General features: G+C 44.4%; 1 protein-coding gene across 3 annotated transcripts in view; it reads right to left on the bottom strand.

Moving 5' to 3' along the window:
• Nucleotides 1-20806, bottom strand: part of SRGAP2 (SLIT-ROBO Rho GTPase activating protein 2) — a 109441-nt gene that overhangs the window by 53143 nt on the left and 35492 nt on the right. For all 3 annotated transcript variants that reach the window (XM_035901395.1, XM_009647854.2, XM_009647862.2), the window contains exons 2-3: nucleotides 19027-19219; nucleotides 9100-9262 (exon numbers count right to left, since the gene is read on the bottom strand). In XM_035901395.1, coding sequence (XP_035757288.1) covers nucleotides 9100-9262; nucleotides 19027-19219 — 356 coding nt within the window. The remainder of the gene's footprint in view (nucleotides 1-9099; nucleotides 9263-19026; nucleotides 19220-20806) is intronic.

The following is a 20806-nucleotide window of genomic DNA, read 5'->3' as shown; positions in this document are numbered from 1 at the left end:
AACAAGAAAGTTATTTCAGCAAGGCGACAACGCCGTTGCCCAGAAGCGCTAACCTGCAACCTCAATACCCTCCTCGCCAGCTGCTTTTCTCAAGCCTTTGCTTCAGCCCAAAACAAGAGAGCGAAAGAAGCTGCCCTGAGCGTGCGTGCGTGCACATGCATACACACACACACGCTCACACATGCACACATACTCCTTTGTTACAACGGGGTGTATATGCACCATGTGCAGAGCTGTAGGTTGCTGCCACCCTTCGCTGGAACATAAATTCCCAGCACGCCGTGCCAGCTTCTCAACGGCCTCTTTGTTCCAGCCCTCCTCCCCTCCACCTCCCCTCTAATTTAATCAAGATGTTTTTGGGATCTACTGCAGCACTCGCTTGGCTGTTCCGCATTCCACCAAACATTAACGACTTCAGCTTCAAAATATTTAGGGGGGATAATAAATATGAGAGCTAAGGAATGCTGTCAACATTTTCTGCCCCGGATCTCAAGCCTCACTAACGTAGTTCCAAATCTGATAGAAAGATGGTATGGCTTCAAAACAAACATACCGTGAAGTTCACGAGATGCTTTCTGTCTAAACTCAGCAACAGCAAGGAAGCGCTCAGAAACCATCGGCGGGTGAACGCGTAACACACCGAGATAAGAGATTTTTATCTAATACGTTGCCTAAAATTATGTCAGCCAGCGACAGGCCTGGCACCCAAATCTGCTGATTCTGAAAGCTGCTCTCTAACAAGACCATTTCTCTACATCTTTTAAAAAGGAATATTTAAATATACTTAGGTAGAAAGCAAACATTAAATGTTCCAATGATTTTTGAATCAGCAGCGGGAGCTGGGAGGCAAGTGGGTTGAGTTCTTGCTGAGACCAGAGAGGAAATCTGCAGAAGTGCAAGATCCTTTTTGTTCCTGTCTAAATCGAGGTTACATATAGATATAAGGAAGAAATTCCTTCCAATGAGGGTGGTGAAACCCTGGCAGGGGTTGCCCAGAGAGGGGGTGGAGGCCCCATCCCTGGGAACATTCCAGGCCAGGTTGGACGGGGCTGTGAGCAACCTGATGTGGTTCAAGGTGTCCCTGCTCCTGCGGGGGGGTTGGGCTGGGTGACCTCTAGGGGTCCCTTCCCACCCAAACCATTCCATGATTCTATGATACATTACAGGGCACTTATTATGCATTATTTAACATCTGCTTACAAAGCTTGTTAAAGAGAAGGCTTGCCAAGTAAAATTTTCCAAGATCATACATGTAGCACTTAAATAGAATTTTCTAATTAAAGTTTAGAATTCTTTACAGGTAGATTCTTGATAATTTTTTTTTTTTTTTTTAAACAGGCCTGCCTTTAATTCATTTGCATGCAGTAGCAAATATGATTCATCACCTTCACATTCTCACCTAAACAATCAACTAGCTTCACTGCATAGAAACGCTCCACCATCAGCACTGATGCAATCCATTTGTTATAAATGTACCCCTTAGTTCACAAGGACGTACTCTCAACGAAGCCTGTAAGCGACCCTGTGCAAGTTTTGTGCAAGTTTCTCCCACAACTTATGGACAAAGTGCTCGGCCATTATCACGTGGCCCTGTGAACAGGAATTGTGTGAAACTTTTTCTAAAGCTTCAAAGCCTCCAGAATGTAATTTAAAGAAAAGCTAGGAAAACAAAATCTATGTGGTACAATATACGGGCATATTTTGGGTGATAGGTCATCAGTTTCCAGTTTAATGATCCATTATGCACTGGTCGGTCATGTTTAACTTACAGTTGTATTATCTAGTTTTCTCCACCATTTCACCAGTGATTTGTTTCACCACTATGTCAGTAATAAGGAATTTTCCTCATTACAGCGGAATACTGTACTCTGAAAAGCCATTCCTACATGAAACCACGTCACACCGCTGCCTCCCATACTCTGGGCTGAAAGAGTTGCTTCCAACAACCCCCACCCCCCTTTTTCTCCTTATTTTTTGTAGAATTCTGTGCTGACCCTGTTGAATCTTGGGCTTCAGGCACTCAACCCCAACAAACCAAGCAATTTTATGGCTGAGAGCATTCATTCTTGTTGTGAAGCCAGCTACATTTGCCCTCGTTGATCGAGCCGCATCTGAAACGGGCTTCAGAAGGTGGCAAGACCCACCAGCAAGAGGTGCAGTCCTGTAAAATACTGGAGGTAACATTCTGTAATTCTGCTCACAGGTTTAATGCTCTGCATGACGGCTTTGTGCTGCCAACTTCCTCCAATACCCTTTTTCAAACTGCTGTGATTTATCTCTAGGAAAAACTGACTGGAGGGATCAGAGTCAGATGAATGACCCGGAGTGTAAAAGCGCTGTTACCTTGTTCCCGGCTGACCTGAATTCACACTGCAGCAAAATACAGATGAAAGACAACAAAAGCAGACAGGAAATTAGAAAGGAAATGCAATAACAACGGACTCCTGTCACACATTAAAAAGGGCCAAATGCACGGTATTCCTTGCCCAATCCATATGCAGAAGTGACTTTTGTAGCCTGTAACATAACGTAGTAAAATTACCCCAGCCGTAGCCGTCGGTATTCAGTACATCACCCTGGGCAAGAGGCTCTGATCACATCATTATGTCTGACCGGGTACAAAGCGTTAGCAGCGTAACAGAAACCATCCACTCCAATTACAGGTGGGGGGAATCAACTCTCCGACCCCGAAGCAGATTTTTGTACTGCTAACTCAGACACCAGCACCGCACAAATTATTTCACTCCCTCTCCCTTCCCCCATTCCACTTGTTCTAAAAATAAGCAGGTAGGAAAACCGGGAAATGTCATTTCCCCAGTGAGAAATCAGAAAGCATCATTTCACAACAGGCCTCTGCGTCCTTTAACTTTTGGGAAAACAGTCAGACCTCAACATTACTGCTTCCCAAGAAGATGATGCAGTGGGTAAGGACGCAAGCGTGAGAGCAGGGAGATGGCACGTACCTACCACCTCTGCACCTCAGTGACAGTTTAACTTATGCTGTTTGTATATTTACCTGTTTACACTGTTATGGAGAAATATTTTTACGAATGCCCAGCATTTTGGCCAGTGCATTTCTTTCATGCGCGTGGCTTTTCCATGTGTGGTGTATTTAAAGATTTTTCATATTCTGGTACCAACACAGCAATGAGACATACTGCAGCTGTAAAGTAGGTCATCTTCAGCATGGACCCCTTAAGAGAATTAATAATTCTTCTTCCGTGATTACTGCAAGGCTTTTCACCAATTCATTGTGGATTTTTCATTTCACATCAAACACTGTGCAGTGTACTAGTGGATAATCTGGGGTGGGTTTTTTTTCCATGATCAAAGGTATTAAACAGGAAGCAAATTTCAAATCCTTGGTTTTGTTTTCTCCATTCCTTACAGGGTTTTCTCCCCGTAAATATCATAACTGAACTTGATACCACAGTGTAAAGGAATGCTGCGCTCTCAGAGCGAGATTTGTAGAGCAACCACCCCTCCCTGTCCCCACCACTCCATACCCAGAGGACACATCTCCCTGGACAAGGCAGAAAGCAGGGCAGGACAGGGCTGCTGCTCGAGCATCTCCAGCGAGCCCCCAGTTAACACTGCTGCAGGGAGCCCCCGCTTAAAAATAGAGTATGTTTTAAATGCAGTAGGGCAAACGCCGCCTGAAAGGGGACCGGTAGCAGCAAGGCAGGCAGATGCTGAGGAGGTACCTGGCTCTGTTCAGAGGCACAGCTCTAGGAAGCAGCAGGTAACAGCCACTGCCTGTCCTGAGGCCCCCCAGACACAGGAATTTATGCATACGCAGAGCAAATCTGCCTTTCTTCCCAATTACTTCACAATTTTGTTATGTAAAAATCTGTCAAGGTGGAGGGGAAAAAAAAAAAAATAGAAAAAAAAAACCAACTTGTTCAGAAACTACTCAAAGTGACTGAGGCTTCCACAGTCCACTCTCTTAAAAAAAGATCAAATTTAATAGAAAAAAAAAATTATAACAAGAGCTATTGGTCTGCTTCTAGGGAAATCTCAAAGAGACAACAGAGAAAGAGTGATTAAAGATACCAAATTAAAGAGACTGCTTCTCAAAAGGCTACACATGTATATATAATACCAAGGGATCCCACTAAAAAGGTCCGTCCGTAGGCAAAAAAACCCGGTACCCACAGCAGAACCAGAAAGGTTGTACCGTGCGGAGGAATCGGGGGCCACAGGAAAACAACAGGGTGACAGGGGGTAGAGCGGAAAGGGAGAGAAGTGGAATCAGCTCACACGGAAGAATATTTTGAATACATATTTATAGATACATAAAAAGGGCCACGCTGAAGGAGGTTAAGCAGGAAGAAATCAAAGGAGTGCTCTCTACAAAAGTAGATGGAGGAATGAGAAGGAGCGTGAGCAAGAACAGGCGCTGACATCAAAGCAGGACGGGTCTGCCAGGAGAGGGAGAGGTGACCAGAGCAGCAACGCCGGGTGGCACACGGGCTTTAAACTTCAACCTTGTACGAAACCCAGGGCTAAATCATTAACTGTTGGACAAATAAGAAAATATTACCTCCTTCCCAAGGTGTAACAGTTTGTTATTAGGACAATTCCACCAGTTCCCCACAGTTTTATTTGCTCGAGAGAGTGGCTATTTATTTCACCATTTATCTTCCTTTTCTCTTGTAGCAGAATTGCACTGACACCGATCCCGCGGCCAGCAGCGCTGCTGAAGCCAATGCCAGATCCCCACTGATGCCAACGGGATTCACCCACAAGACTGCTACAGCAGCAACCCCTTACTGACAACATCTTTTACCGAATCGTAAAAGTATTTCCTCAGGAGAAACCAAAACAAAGGGCACGGAAAAAGTCCAGTGTTCAAAGTATACCTACACCTTAGGTCCCAAGTATCCAATAAGATATGAAACCACATTTGGTGCAAGCAGTCCAGCGCTCAGACATGTAGAAGTTTTGCAAGGAGAGCTAACCAAGTAAACAAATCCAAGAGGCAGGAAGAAACAGGGCTGACACGCACTGTACATCCACCAGCACCACTTCATTGCTGGCTTTGGCAGCAACCACAGCTTCTCTTATCAGCAAAGATACCTTTGAAGTGGCTGGCAAGCGTCCACCGAACACTCAAACAAATAAGACCCTCCACATCCGAACACAGCCCTGGAGAGGGATCTCTTCATCATAAGATACGAACAGAAAAATGGAATGAGACAAAGCCACAGACCACGCGGGCTTTCCCCGACACCGCGAATCCGAACGCTGCAAACATAAACCCTCCGAAAACCTGTGCGCAATGCAGGCACCACTGCTGGAATTTCAGAAGTTCACTCATTTCAAGACTGACCCATCCAAGCTCGACCATCAGCGCTGCTGTGCCCTTCGTCTAACTGGTCCAGGGGTCCAAGAGTGGACACACAGGAAACTGTCTCAGCCTGGGGATTCTCCACCACAGTCACTGGAAGAGACAACCCCCATGTTGCCACCACCACTGACGAGAGCCTGGTTTGCCCACCTCGGGCTCCGTGCTGCTCCGGCTGCGACACATCCAGCTCCCACCCCGCTTCCCTCCCCATCTCCGCTGCCCTTGAGGATGTGTTTCCTTCCCAGCGCAGACCTTATCACACCCACCCAGGCCCTTTGCAGCCTTAAGGCTGGATTACAGCTGCATGCTGTACTTGGATCTCTCTCGTTTGAAAATCATCACCACTTCAGACGCAGCACGATACAGCAACTCAAGAGTTTAGCAACAAAAGGGATCTTAAGCGCATCCTTCTTACCCTGTCTGTCCTTCCTAGCCCACCTGCTCACTCCCAGCGCGATACGAAGCACTGATGCGAGAAAGCCCTAAACCATAAACGGCCCAAGAAAAGGATCTCATGCCTCAGGATTTTATTTCAGCTGCCCTCAGCAGCTGAGGATCTCTGTATCGCTGTCCTCACCGTACTTCAGAGCATTATTTGCTGAGATGGAGCACCACACTAACTCAGCAACGCCATTCAGAGCTCGTTCCCATTTGAGTTTTGATTGGGACCTCCAAATTTGCCTTCCACAGCTTCAGGGGAAGTTTCACAGCATGGCATAGCAGCATTATTTTCCATGTAGCTCCTGGATCAACTACATCTGTTTCAAGGCTGCTAAAAAGCGCTCAGTTTTCTGAGCTGTCACATACTGTGGTAGCTCCTCTCCATTAAAAAATGGGAAAGGAGGTCTCAAAAGTTTAAAAAAGAATGGGAGAAGCTAAGGGGAGAGGGAGGAGAATGTTCTTTTAGATTTTCTCATCAGTATGACTAATTTCCCTTTGGGCTAGCATGGTTTTAACTTCCAGTTAGAGGCACAAAAATACATGCCACTCCTAAATATCTTGCTGACTCACCTCACTATTCCCCTTCGACACCTACAGACATTGATCAGAAAGGCATCCCCGCTTTGCCAGCGACTTGCTGAGCAATCACAGCAAGTGACTTCATCTACTTATCCCCGTTTTTTCATCCAGGAAAAGGTGCAATTTGTCTGCTTATGCTCCAGAGATATTCTGGAGAAGGTTTGTATTGCTCTTGGGATATACCGAGTGCGGTAAGCATGCTACATTGGGGTTTTACAAATAGCATTTTTTTTTAAACCCATGGACTATAAAGCTGATTTGCAGTATTTTAACCGCACACCACATCTGTTTTCTAGCCTTTTGTACCGATTCATGTCGCTTCCCGGGGCTCAGGAAGGTAAGAGATCCTAGCGAGAAAGCACAAGTAGCGGCAGATCCAACTTCAGCCAAATTTCTCTATTTATCAGCTGCTATTTTATTCAACTACGTTGCTCTCCAGATAAGACAGGATGGAAATTTTGTTTTTAACCACCCAGCACAAGTGCAATACTTATCTAATACCCGCTGTGGCCTTCAGCCAGTTTGGTATGCCTGGCAAAAAGGCAACAAGTAGTTGGAATTTAGTAACAAGCGCCTTTTGTTTGCACCAATTCATACGGAGTCTGCGTTTGGTCTGCGAGAAAGAAACCCAAGGGGTATTTTGTTGGTGGTCGATTATTTGTTTTTATTCAAGCCCTACTGCCCAAAATAAACCAGGGCAAAACCATGCTTATACAAGGGGCTGAAAATTAAGATGCTAGTTTCCAGCCCAACTGGGATAATATCAACTTCCATGTACTTCTTTGCAGAGGCATTTTCTCAGCCACCTTCCTCAAGCACAGCCATTGTTGAAATTCAGTGGGGAGATTACTTATCCTTTGGAAGGATTAGAGGAATTGAAGAGGAACTGCCATTCAATAATCCCGTGTAAGTATCTAATCAACCATAATGTAATTACCAGAAAGTTTTAAAAGGTCAAAAAGGCCTTAGTGTGACATCACTTGAAAAAGAGAAGGTCCCTCCTCTGCTTGAGCAGCATCTCAAAAAAAGAAGTAAAAGAGAAACAGAATCTAACACTTGAATATCTTTTTCATACTCCGTTGCTATCCATTAAAAACTCAAGAAACGTGCAGAGGACAAGGAACACAACAGCGCACTTGCACTTATTTTCATTCTCCTATAGAAATCAGTTGCCACCACACACAAATACCCGCTGTAAAAGAGCAAACGCATCCTGCTCTCCAGGCCACACACAACCAGACGCTGTGCATTCAAGTGCATCTTGACATCAAGTATCATGCACAATATTGAGCACGGTTCATTTTCTTGCAGCCTAAACAGACCACGTTATACAGACTCTCTTTATCAGTTAAAGCAATATAGACACGTTAAAAAATACCTGAACGCCCTTTCCGCGAGACATCTCAAAAGACTGTCAAGACCAGAGTGAAAAGCCAACAAGTGCCAATGGGCACAAGCTGAAGCAGAAGAGGTTCCAGTTGAACGGGAGGAAGAACTTCTTGACTTTGAGGGTGCCCGAGCCCTGGCCCAGGCTGCCCAGGGGGGCTGTGGAGTCTCCTTCTCTGGAGATCTTCAACCCCCACCTGGACGCTGTCCTGTGCCCCCTGCTCTGGGTGAGCCTGCTTGGGCAGGGGGGTGGCACTGGGTGAGCTCCTGAGGTCCCTTCCAACCCTTGACATTCCATGATTCTGTGATTACTGCTGACTGCACCTAAACAGATTTTAATTTTAAAGTCACACACTACTCATGTGACTCTTTTTTAATACAACAACTGACACCGCTGAAGGCAAAATGACAGACATGAAGATACGCCAGGAGTTTTTTTATCAAAATTGTTCCTCTTCTGTTTCTCTCTCAGAGGCAATGGGATTTAGGATGAGTCCGAACAAAAGTATTTTTTAGAAAGCTCGAGCCCTTCTGCAACCCCTTCCTCTAGGCCTTGCAACAGCAGAAATAACTCTCCAAGATCACGACACTTTGCAAGGGGGCGGGGAGTGGGGGAAAGAAATTGCTTTCAAAGTTAGAATTGCAATGTTTTGAACACGTTAACTAGCAGATGTTACAGCAGTCGACAAATCTCTGAAGAGACCAGGCAATACCATTTAATAGGAGTTTCAAAGCTTCCATAGAGTGTTTCTTCAACTGGAAGAACAGATTCTTAATAAAAAAATGCCCTCCCACAACTGTCTCACCTTTTTTTTCCAGGTGGAAATCAAGGGGAGAGAAAGGGGACAAGGCTAACAAAAGAGACCTCAGCTGCACTTTCTCCTTTTTCCGGAGAGGGACAATACATCCTTTTGTTAGCCAGCATAGCAAGAATTCTCCCTAATTTTCTTTTAACAGTAGTTTCTCCTCCATGTTGGATATAAATTTGTCTTTAGAGACTTGTTCTTGATGATATTCAGGAGTTGAAAACCTGGAGGGTTTCTGCTTATTTAACAAAATTTTCAAAATGCAGAAAAACTGCGAGCAGGTTAAGAGGAAAAACCATGGCCTGAATTTAGACCAACAAATCTCACCTGACCACTTCAGGGAAAATCCTAAAATCCTAGAAAAAGAAAATTACTACAAAAATCAAAGGTAAGTCAAGCACAGTTATCCAGAAAGAGGAAGAAAGCCTCATGTGTTAGGCACTGTCAACAATAAATTGATCCATCAGAAGTAATAGCCAAACCTTTGTATTTCAGAAGGGCCAAACAAAAAAAATATGCATTGTAGCACTCAGTTACCTTCTTGAATAGGCGCCCCGAATCTTCGCTGACCTGGACAAAGCGCGGGATGATGTTGTTGAGATAGATGTCGCTTAGGGTGGTGTGATCCCTGCTCTCCCGCTTCACTTGATTTAGCAGGAGATTCCAGCAATTGACGGGTGATAGCACATTCTGATCCTTCCTATAAAGGACACAAAATAGAAACAAGAATTGGATAGGGCTTCACCTGAAGTGGACAAAATTATTCTCTTCATGATGTTCTGTATCTACAAACGCTAGAAACCCAGTTAGGGGACTTATAGATTTGTTGAGGGAGAGGAGAGCAGAGGAAGGCTATAAACCGGCTATTGGACACACAGAAAATACGCCCTCAATTACACATGACTACATTCACATGGCCATGGGCTTTTGTCCCCCAACAAACAGATCAGGCAAATGCAAGCTACAGGACGCCAAATGTAGGCTCTAATTTTTTCTTTTGATTCCAAGATTCTGTGCCCAAATTCCAGTGCCTGAGGGAGAGCGATGGCTCCAGTGTCTGACAATAGGTTTCACAGCGCGGACATTTGTGACTTAACCACAATAAAAAGATTTCAAGCATCCAGTTAGCTAAATAGCATCTGCATAGGAAACAAAATGTTATGTTTCATGTACAGAACCAACTCTGCGCAAGCATCTGTGTCGGTCCTGAGCAAAAGAGAAAGCAACATTCATTAAGGGCCGTGTAGACGTGGTGCTTAGGGACAGGGTTTAGTGGTGGAGTTGGCAGTGCTGGGTTAACAGTTGGACTTGATGATCTTAAAGGTCTTTTCCAAGCTAAACGATTCCGTGATTCTAGCGTTTATACAACCAGCTTTATTTTTTCATCTTTGAACTTTCTCCACCTTATTATGGCTGATTCACGCTGCACCCTGCATGTAAGCAATACAAAGGGCAAAAGGGGAGATGAAATGTTGATCCAAATAAACTGAGGTTCATTTCATCTGCTGAAAGGAGTAAGTCATTTCTTAAGGCACCATTTCATGCCAGATGAAAGCAAGGCCATTAACAGGGATTTTGCACGGTCCTCGAGCAGCCCCACAGCAGCGGTTGGAACTGGCAGACCTAGGTGTAGTCTTAACTACATCATTTACTTCTCTCCAGATCTGTTTATCATTTGTTTACAGTACAATAATATTTATTTAGAAAACAGTAAGCCAGATCTCTGGTGGAAAGCCAAAGCTCTTCCTGATTATTGTATGCGATTGTATCAGATTTCTTTAATCTTAAAAGAAATGCGGTTTAATTTCCATTGAAAAAGGGAAGATTCTGCACATAAAAGGACAGCAATCTCTGCTGCAAGAAATGCCTGACATTGTGGAAAACATGAAAATCAAGCCATGGCAGACTTTCATGACATCAACAGTTGGATTTGTAGCACAATATGGATAATTTTCGATAAAGAATAGCAGCTTCAGAACAGCTGATCTTGGTGCTTTGTTTCTTTTCCTTAAAAAAAAGAAAAGCTCAGGAAACGACTGCGCCTTGTGATCTGGACTGCTTCAAGGTTTGGAGTGTGTGTTTTGGGAGGGGGTATGAAAAGGACTCTGGGCTTTTGGTTCTCCTGGTGTTTTAAGTAGAAAAAAACCCAGAAAATAAAATGTGAGAAGGCAAAGATTTTATTCAGAGAAAATATTTTCCTTCATACTTGAGTGTCCTGTATGGCAGATACTGTTGATGCGCAAAACCTGATGCAGAACTGTACAAGGTCGAAACTGCAGCTTATATAGAAATCAAATAGCTGCCCCCTGATCTGCAATCAGTGTTTGCAGCATACCATTTGTTTTGTTAATATTCCAGAGAGCTAATTAGTAACCGCGAAACCTGGCTGATAGAACTGTGACTCTATGGGTACGGACCACGCTGCAGCGAGCCCCCGAAGGGCGCAGGCGGAGATAAGAAGCTCTGACTCCCACTGAAACAGAGATAAAAGCTGCCACCACAAGAGAAGGCAACATACACATTAAAGGTTTGTTTGGGTTTTTTTAATTTATTTAGGTGGGACAAGAAACAACACCCAGCTTTCTGCCACTAAAGAGAGGGCAGGAGGAGGAAAGGCTTCTCCAGAAGAGCTCCTCCAAGGAGCAGCGCTGGGTCGGAGGCGTACGCACCATCTCTACCAACAAACTGTGGGTCGGGTAGAAGGGGGGAAGAAAACTAAGCAAGATAGCATTGTGGATGGTTGTAAAGAGAAGTTTCTGAAGGACAGTACTAACAGATGTTAAGAGTTGGTTGGTTTGCTCCTTTACGCCAATGATACAGAAGTACTTCACACACCGACTTCCTATTTGCCCTCTAAAGCTGGAAGAGCTACAGCAAGTGAAAATTAATTAACTACCATAAAAAGTTTGGGAATGAAACTTAGGAACAAAAAGCTCCGACTCTCCACCAGCTGATCTCGTTCTAGCCATTTGAAATCCTGCCTGCAAACCCTTAACAGCCTGTTAGTGCTTCATCACGTCGCTGCTTCCCTCTCTTCCTAAGACGGGTGCAGCCGCAGAGCTCTGCGCAGCCAGGCGCCGTCCAGCTGCGTGCAGCCTTCTCAGGCTTTGTACCACTCATCTGCGCGAGCTGCCAACCCAAAACCTCAGCTGCTTTGATCCCTAATATCTCCCATCGCATTCTCCCTCTCGTTAAGAATTCGTGCTACCTACTCCACTAAGAGCACCCAGCTGTTCTATCAGTCCAAGCCCACCTTGAGCGGCTCGGAAGGGCTGTGAGCAGCAAGGACCAAGGGTTATGACCATAGACAAGAGTACATGCAAGGGACCAGAGAGCAGCACAGTACGAGTGCCATGCTTTCCAATGAAAGCTGAAGCACCAAATGGGAACCAGAAGAGATGCAATAGTTAACTGGACAATTCCCAGCTGTCCAGGCTGCCCCACCACAACACCCGAAGCTATTCTAAGGCAGCACATAGCACAAATACCAAGAGCCCATGAAAAGCATGGCGAGTAAAATTGCTGGTGTCTAATGGCGCCAGATGGGTTGTTGACACACTCCGTGTGGTTAGACATGAAAGGCCATCCTGCAGGAAAAAATAATCACAACCCCACATGCTTCCAATCCGCGACCGGGATTGTCACCTTCGGCTCCGCGCAGCCAGCGCCGCACCCTGAGCTCAACCTCATGCAACCGCAGCTCTGCGCGCTTCAAGATTGTTTCGTTTCAATTCCTTTAATTTCTTGGTGTCTCTTGGTTCACTAACCCCTTCAGCACCTTGTCAGAATGGTCAGCCTTGCTTTTGTACAGGTTCAGCGTTTGCACGGCAAGGTTTTTACAGGAAGCAAGACAAAAAAACTCTCCGTTATTTGCTAGTGACCATTTTCCTAGCCCCGGCACAAAGCAGATGAAGGCAGGCCTTAAGACAGAAATGAAACAGAAGAGGAAAGAGGCAGTTACTTGCTTCAAACCTTCCAAGTCGCCTTTAAAACTACGCACACATTAACTGTTAAAGCACCTCTCAAAACGCAGCATTTTCTGGGGTGGAACATGGCAACAGTTTTCACAACACAGAGCAGAAGTTATACAACTGTTTACAACAGACCCTTTTCTATCATAACCACAAGCAGATGGCAGAGAAGCACATTGCGATTTTCATTAACCATTGCAATTCTCCAAGGAGCTGGCAAATACACTCTGCTTCTAGTTTCGTGTCACCACAGAGGAGGGATGAAAAAGGGAAGAAAAATATGCAGAGTAGGGACCGCCGGGTGTAATCGAGAGCGAGCTCGATTTCCACAGACTCTGCAGAATGACTGGGGTTCAGTATTTGCCCGTAAGAAGTAAAATTGATGAGATCAACCCAAAATGTAGGACCCGGATATGAGCTTTCCCAAAGTGCTGGCGACTTCGCATTCACAACAACTGTTTGACTCAAGCTTCACCCACAAGGAGAGGAGGAGGAAGATGCCAAGACCCAGGGTTATTTCAAGCACTATTTATACTCGTTTAAAGATTGTGCGATGATAGTGAATCTGGAGAGTTTATTTAGGTTAGCCTAAATTACACCAGGTCACAGCAATCGGGGGTGTTTGGGAGCAGGAAGAGGAAGTTGTGCACAGATTTTTAAGGAACCACAAAGTACGAAGCTCTGTGGTTTCTCGGGTGTTATCTTGATCGGGTCCTGTGCAACTTCCACTTCAAAGGTTTCAGTCGGTCTCAAGAGATCAGAAGGGAAGATTGAGTCCCAAGTATCTGAAACGTCTTAATTAAATTACTCATTCATACAAGGAACTCCCAGACAATCCAAGATTTATCTGCTTTAAGGCAAGCGGGAGAGTGCGACAAACACAGGCGATGCTTAGCTGGGCGTTGCAAGGAAACCCCGTTCAGAGCAACAGCAGAAAAATTATCTTCAAAAAACAACCTTCTCCCCACCCCCTAGATTTAAAACAAAACAAAACAAAAAACAACATTACACCACCAAAAAAACCCCCCAACAAACCAAACCACACCCACAAACCAGGAATAGGAATATTGGGCTTCCATAAGGAGTGCAAGATGAAAGAATGAGTCAGATGAGAATGAAAATATTACTAAATAGAAAGAGAGAAACATTTAAATTAACATAGGCACGTCACACCATCCGTGTGAACGGAAAACTTCTCCGACCATCCCTCCTTCCAACTGAGGTTTCTAAAGCAATTCTCCTGGTGGTACATACAAACACTTAAGTTCCCTGTTCCACCTTCCTACCCCCCCCAAAACCATTCAGGATCTGTATCCTAGAGGCATGGAACATTTCCAGACCGGGTACATCCCAACATAGTGATGAAGATCCTGGGAGCCGAGAAAGTGATTGATCTCCCCCTCTGTGGAGTAACCTGCACACACAACCCTTCCCATCTCCCCAGCGACCCACGGGCTCGGGTCTCTGCTCTGCAGCACTGACCTCATGCCCAGCTCACCCAGCTACCCACTAAAATGAGCTAGGAGGTGAAGGGAGAGACTGAAATGTTATTTGCAGATCTGTGCAACTGTCAAGTCCACCCTGCAAACCATCACAGCTAGAGCTAGACTGAGTGTGAGAGCACACACGCAATTGTTTCTGCATGCACTTTTGCAAACCTGTCTGAATTTTGTCCTCCGCAGTGAATCATAGAATCATAGAATCGCTTTGGTTGGAAAAGACCTTTAAGATCATCGAGTCCAACCTTTAACCTAACCCTGCCATCCCACCACTAAACCATGTCCCAGTGTGCTCCCAAAACATAGCTACAGCGATACCAACCAATGCAGTGCGATAGTGGGATGGTGTGGTGAAAAACACAAAGATCCTCCCTGGGGTTTTACATCAATTTTTGCTGGTTGTGTATCCCTCTCTCTCTGGGACCTGATTGAACCCTGAATAAATGAATGCTTCATGCTTAGAAAAATCTTTCAAATGTTGTTATTTGAAAGACTCGGGGAAAAAAAAGTGTTCAGGACCCAGCTCCGTCAAAAAGAATTGCAGGTCAAAATAGCCTATGACGATATTTATCAAATAAAATAATAATGATAATGATAATAACGATAATAATAATGATAAGAATGATGATAAAAATCATAATAATAATGATAATGATAACAATAATAATAATGTAACTGAAGTCCACGTGACCCAAATGCTTTTGTCGATACCCCCCTCACAGCCTGCATCCTCTCTCCTTCAATGAAATCATGTCACTTTTAAGAAAACTAAAGTTGAACTTCTCTGCAAGCTGCTCATTCAAGTCGACGTTTGATTTCCCCTTACAGTCTTCCTGACACAGCTCGGTCTTAACTGCAGATTTTGAGAATTACAAGCATGGATGTACGCTGCTCCCTGCCCTTCTCTTCCAAGAGATTCCAGTTATGAACATCTGTTGTTTACAAGTGCTCAGCCTGAAGGTTGCCAGACTTATTCCGCATCTTCTACTTCAAGGCAAAGGCTGCCAGAAAGCCATCTGAATTTCATGCTGGGATATCCTGGACATTCAGCTCTCCAGCTGACAATCGCTACTCAGGATCCCACTTCCAAAGATTATCTTGATTTAAAATATGGCCTTAAAATAGCATTGTCTTTTCATTTTTTCTTCTTCTCTTTTCCTCTCCTCTTTTTCCCCATTTTCTCCCTTGAAAGGAATCACTCAAGGTTTGCCACGGTTTTTATATTGTTGACTGATTATTTGAATAGGCAAGTGCCTTTAGGACAAAATGACATGAAACGGGAGAACTGAAGCCTGGAGATGAAGGTCCCAGGGTCTCACTGCAGTGGGGGGGAGCCTTCCTCTGAGGATGGCAGTCAGACCCGCACCCGGCACTGCTGCCTGCAGGGACCCCCAGGACCCCACAGGCAGGACGGGCACGGGCTGAGATGGATGCTTCGATGTAACTGCTACGCAAGAGACCTTTATTTAGGCAGATCTTTAAGGAGCGATGACTATACCAAGCTTGTGACCAGCAAGCTCTTGTAACGACTGCAGTTGTAAGACTTGGGCTGTGAAACGCATCTTTGTTCCTCCCGTCCTTACAACTTGTGCAAGGATATTTACCAACGGGTACTGAAGAAGCCTTACCAAAAAATATATATTTTATATGACTATTCTCTTTAATAGTCTGTTCTAGTTGAAAAAACATTTTTAAAAGGGAATAGGCAAAGTGAGGTCTAACAGCCATGGTAGAGTAGTTAAAAGCAAGTAAAACCTGGGATATATCCAACTGTCATCAACTCGTATGTCACCTTGGCTAAACCAATCTGCTCCCCTTCTTCGAAGATATAAAATGACAGTAACATACACCTACCTCTGTAAAACATTTTAAGATGCTCCAGTTAAGCTAGCATCAAACTGTGCAACGTGCAAGCACCCTTTAAGTCCATCACCAGCTACAGAGTTTGCTGTCAAGACCCAACCACCTACATTTCAAAACCCATATGGAAAACGTAGCCCCCTGATCAGCTCACCCTCTAATGCAGCCACACCTAAGAAAAATAAACCCCATGCAATGCATTTGTTAGAAAGCCAACACAAGCCTGCACTTTGCCTTAGCTCTTTCCTTTAAGCGCGTGCTTTTACCAGCTCGGAGATGGATGGTGGAGGAAGCCACACAATCCAATTTCAAGGGTCAGACTGAAGCCGCCTGCCCTTGACAGCATTCCCTTAAATGAACACATTCGGAGCAACTTGGCAATTACATAATAGCTATTGAGTACGAAAGCACATGCAAATTACAGGGTTCCTGCCTGACAGATTTCCTCCTTGACAGTGTGTTATGAGATCTAAAAACGGCAAGTGACATGGTAAGCAGTCGCTGAATTATATGGTACCTTCCGACATAATTACCATGTTATCGAGAGAACATGCTATTACTGTATATTTATAGGGTCACAGCCAGGCAATTACAGAGTAGCCACCCGCCTGTGCACATCTCGCAGTCGTGTAATACCAGGCTCCTTCGGAGGAGAGATCTGATGGTTGGCTTTGATCAAGGGGTCTTTTGGGGGCTTCCGAATGAGATTACATCTTCAGCGTCTACAGAAAAGACACCAGCCAAGTTACTCTTCACGATTCAGACAGAGCAGTGTTGGGGATAGGTAATTATAATTGGAATTGCTTCCTTACCGATCCCTGCGGTATTCTGACACATTTCTGAACGTTACAGCCAGCAGACACAAATGACCGAACAAGTAATAGGATGGAGCTACCCGGGACAGAGCTTTACAACCACGTGCTGCTGCTGTGACAAATACTGCCCGTAGACCCAGCAGCCCCATAGTTAAGAGTTCTTCTTCTCCCTTATTCCAACCCTTTACCAAATTAACAACTTGTACATTTGGGACTCAACCTTGCAGGGGTAATGTATTCCAAGAGCAAGATGCTTTTCTGCCAGGAGCTCTCTGCTGCTACTGTAAGCGAAATCAGGAGCTTGAGCAGTGCCAGCCCCCTCTCTGCAAAGCAAAGTGAAGCTGATGCTCAGTAACAGGTTTCAGAGTATTTCGGGCAACGCCATGGACTTGACCAGAAAAGCACAGACATGTAAATCAGAAATTCCACTGGAAGTTTTATGAGCTGATAAAAATCACCTGCCCAATCCAGGCTACACTCAACAGCTAGGATTATTTGAGGTCTATTTTGTCCAGGCACAACTTTATAAAGCCTATCTGAAGTACAAACAGCTCAAAAACGGGGGTCAGTGAGGAAAATGCATTAGAAAAAACAAACAAATTTTAAAAACCCTGCAGTATCACAGCCAGCATATTTAATTCACATGAAGCATGACACCATGTAGGGTTCTGTTCAGCTATGGTAAAAACTTCCACATTGAAAACCCACTCTAAATCTCAACATGAGAAGTTGGCTTTGTACAACTTTCCCAACACTGAAAGCTGAATACGAAAGCGTTTCTGATGTGATGTTTTGTATCGTGTAATATAAAGGATATCACCTCCATTTTCACCTCAATTTTCACCACTAACAAAATAAACTGAAAAAGACAATCATCATGCACAGGAAAATTATAGTTTAAGACATCGTTTCCTTAGTGCCATCTTAAAGGCATGTGCAGAATATGCACAGCTTATAGTTATAAGAACACTTTCACTGCAAAGGAAAAGAAAAAAAAATACTTAAGACAATTACAGCTCTGCAGATGCACAAATCAACTCTTCTCCAACCTGTCAGATAGCTATGCCTGGGAGTCGTGCCTTCCCCACACCGTGGCACAATGTGCGTTTTAAATGAGAACGAAAGTAAATGACATCAAAGCTGTACAGAAAGGAAACTAAAATGGTGCCTACTTAGTGGCTTTCACAAAAAGAGCTTCTAGAGGAAAGGGAAAGCTGATATATCCCCATATCCCTCCAGATACAGCAATGACAAAAAAACCAAACCCACAGATAACGGCCCGACCCAAGCAATGCTAAAAGTGATGCTGCACTTTGGGCGGAGGCAGCCCCAGATGGATCCCCTCAGAGCAATCTGTCCAAAGCAGAAATGATTCACATCCCAGTGCTGCTTTTGCTCGGTGTTTTCCCCCAGCTGCTACCCTGACAACAAAACCCAAGAAGCTTGTGCACTTCTCAGATGTCAGCCACAGGAGCCCTGTGGCCGTGGCTTTGTGCTGACCACCTACTCCCTGGGCTGACGTCTCGGGGCCATGCAGCCTGCACCAGCTCCTTCTTCACCTGCACCCCCCCCTTCCTGGGAAAAGCACCCATGTCCCTTCCTCCAGGCAGGACTCAGTAGTAAACCAGAAGGCTTTGAATCCACAAAACCACGTTCGATACGCGTCAAGTCATCCCAACGCACACAGCTAAGCGGGGAACAACCAAAGCAGCATTGTCAGACCTGTAAATGTTTGAAGCAGGTGAGACGATCGACTGTCAATAAGGACAGCTTTAAATTTTAATTGAGGCCCATTAGCTTAGTAGCTAGGGATTGCCCCCCAAATGGCACAGCTCTATTTGCAACTACTACTGGCCTTATTTCTCTACTAGTTTGAAGTGACAGGGATACAACACACGCTGAGTACATGTAGGATATTGAAAACAGAGTGCTGCAATGGCAAATCATAGCATATAGAGGATTAGATTACTCTTAGAAAAACCAGACCAAAGCCACTAACACTGAAGGCAATCCTGGCTTTGTCCATCAAATCTGGTGTACAGCTTTGCCCACCTTCCCAAGAAAATGACTCCTTTTAGATTGTGCCAATTTTTACCCTATTGACAACATATGACCTACCAGGAGAATTACTGAGATGAAGCTAGCAACCAGCTGTGTGTAAACATGAAACGGGTTCTGTGTTTATCACAAACTTGGGAAACATTTTATTCCGATAGTGCTGACACCTGCATTCACTGTATCAGCTCTCTTTTTGCATTCCTACCCTTGCGGCAACATCTGCAGGAAAAAAAGGGCGAAAACAAAAGGCAAATACTCTACTTGAATTGCTGGTCTTTGGTGCTCCTAGTTTTAGCCAGGAATCTCTCAGCCAACTTCTCCAAATTCCTTGAGTAATCCATCTCAATCTCTGCCTTCTTGCGGAAGAAATCCTGCAAGTCCTGCAGTAACTGGACCCGAAGCTCACACTGTTGGTCAAGGCATTTCAGCTGCTCTACCAATTGGGCACGGATCTCTGTAACAAATAAAAGCACTAAAGATTAAACAAAATCCCATTAGAGAAAAGACCATAAAAATTCTCCAGTAAAATATAGTTAAAAATATATTCCCTCATTAGTAGTATGTCAGCAAAGCTCCATTACGGTTAATTTTATCTACAGACAGAAAATGATTGCGATTGCATCTCGGATGCACCGGCTGCAGGCAAGCCATCCAACAACCTGCAATCCGGCGCGCAGATCTACAAGCGAGGCTTTACTTCTGAACAGTGCATCAATTACAAGTGTCAAGTGCATTTTTGGCATCAAAAAGAAGTGGTCACTGCCTAAAAATGTACTGAATCTCAGTCTGGAAAAAGGACTGAATGCTGCAATACCCCACGTCAGCTCAGAAAATCACTTCAGGGAATTTCTATCAAATTCCTTCGCAGACGGCTCTTGATGCAGAAACAAGACGTTGTGCACACTGGGGCACTCCCCAAAGGCACCGATTTTGGATTATTCAGTCAGTTACTGAGTCTCCAGCTGTGCAGCTCTCATTATAAACCAAGCCATCAAAACAGATAAGGACACCCCTTCTGAGAGCCAGCACGATAGCACTTCCCATTAGGGAATTATCTCCAGGAAGACTGTTTTTCTTTCTAAAATATCTGCAAGTAACATATCTATGTCTAAAGGACCCATAAAGCACACAGATATAGGTGTTAATTTTATTATTATGCATAATTGCTACTGAAGAGATCTATTGGTATTTACACACTATTTCACAAACCATTTCCCAGCATTTTACAACTATGAAACCTTCTCACATTAGCCCTTAAGCCAGGGTGTTCTTCTCCTTATCCTACCGATTCTGAATAGCAAAAAGACAGACAAAGGGGGCAAGGAAACACAGAACTGCATCAGGCCCGTAATCTAAAAATGCAGAAATATTCAGTGATGCAGCTAGTAGAGGTTATTTGGCTTTTCTACAGGCAATAAACTCCACAGGAAAACAACACAACATGCACTTTCATCTAAAGATCTTTGAGCTTTCAGACTTTAGAGATGCCTGCTATTGCCTGACTGTTATTGCTGCTCTTTCCAAAGGTTTCCAGAGATGGGTGGTTCCAAGCTGAATTCAGAATCAGCAATAAAATAGGCAACATTCAGGTCTTCAGCACACACAGCTTTGTTTATGTCCGTGCATTGCAACGGCAGGCACCCACAACTTTGTCACTGTAATTATCATTTTCCAAATGCAATTTTTTTAATCAACTACTTCATTGCTAATTCCCGAGATACGTAGTAAGAGAGGCCAGCTTGGCCTCCTCCTATGCTTGTCCTTTTGCCATCCGGGCCTCCAAGAGCTTTACTCTTGCCATGCACTATGAGTATGAGTTGCCTTGAATTGTGCTCACACCTGCAGGAACAGTTTCAGGGGGTCCAGGATTTGCAAGGAAGAAAGCATGTGTCTTTATCTGAGGGACTCCAAAACCCAGGACGTGTGTATACACATACGGCTCCTGGTTAGGCTTGCCAAAAAAAAAAAAAAAAAAATCTGAATAAATGGGGGGTTTTCAAGCTTGAAGATGACCTTGATTAGCACTTTAATTTGGTAGCAC

This window comes from Egretta garzetta, unplaced genomic scaffold (assembly GCF_000687185.1).
Source record: "Egretta garzetta isolate BGI_Z169 unplaced genomic scaffold, ASM68718v1 scaffold640, whole genome shotgun sequence".
NCBI classification, from domain to species: domain Eukaryota; kingdom Metazoa; phylum Chordata; class Aves; order Pelecaniformes; family Ardeidae; genus Egretta; species Egretta garzetta.
Note: the sequence above shows the minus strand (reverse complement) of the source record. Positions and strands in the feature narration are given on the sequence as shown.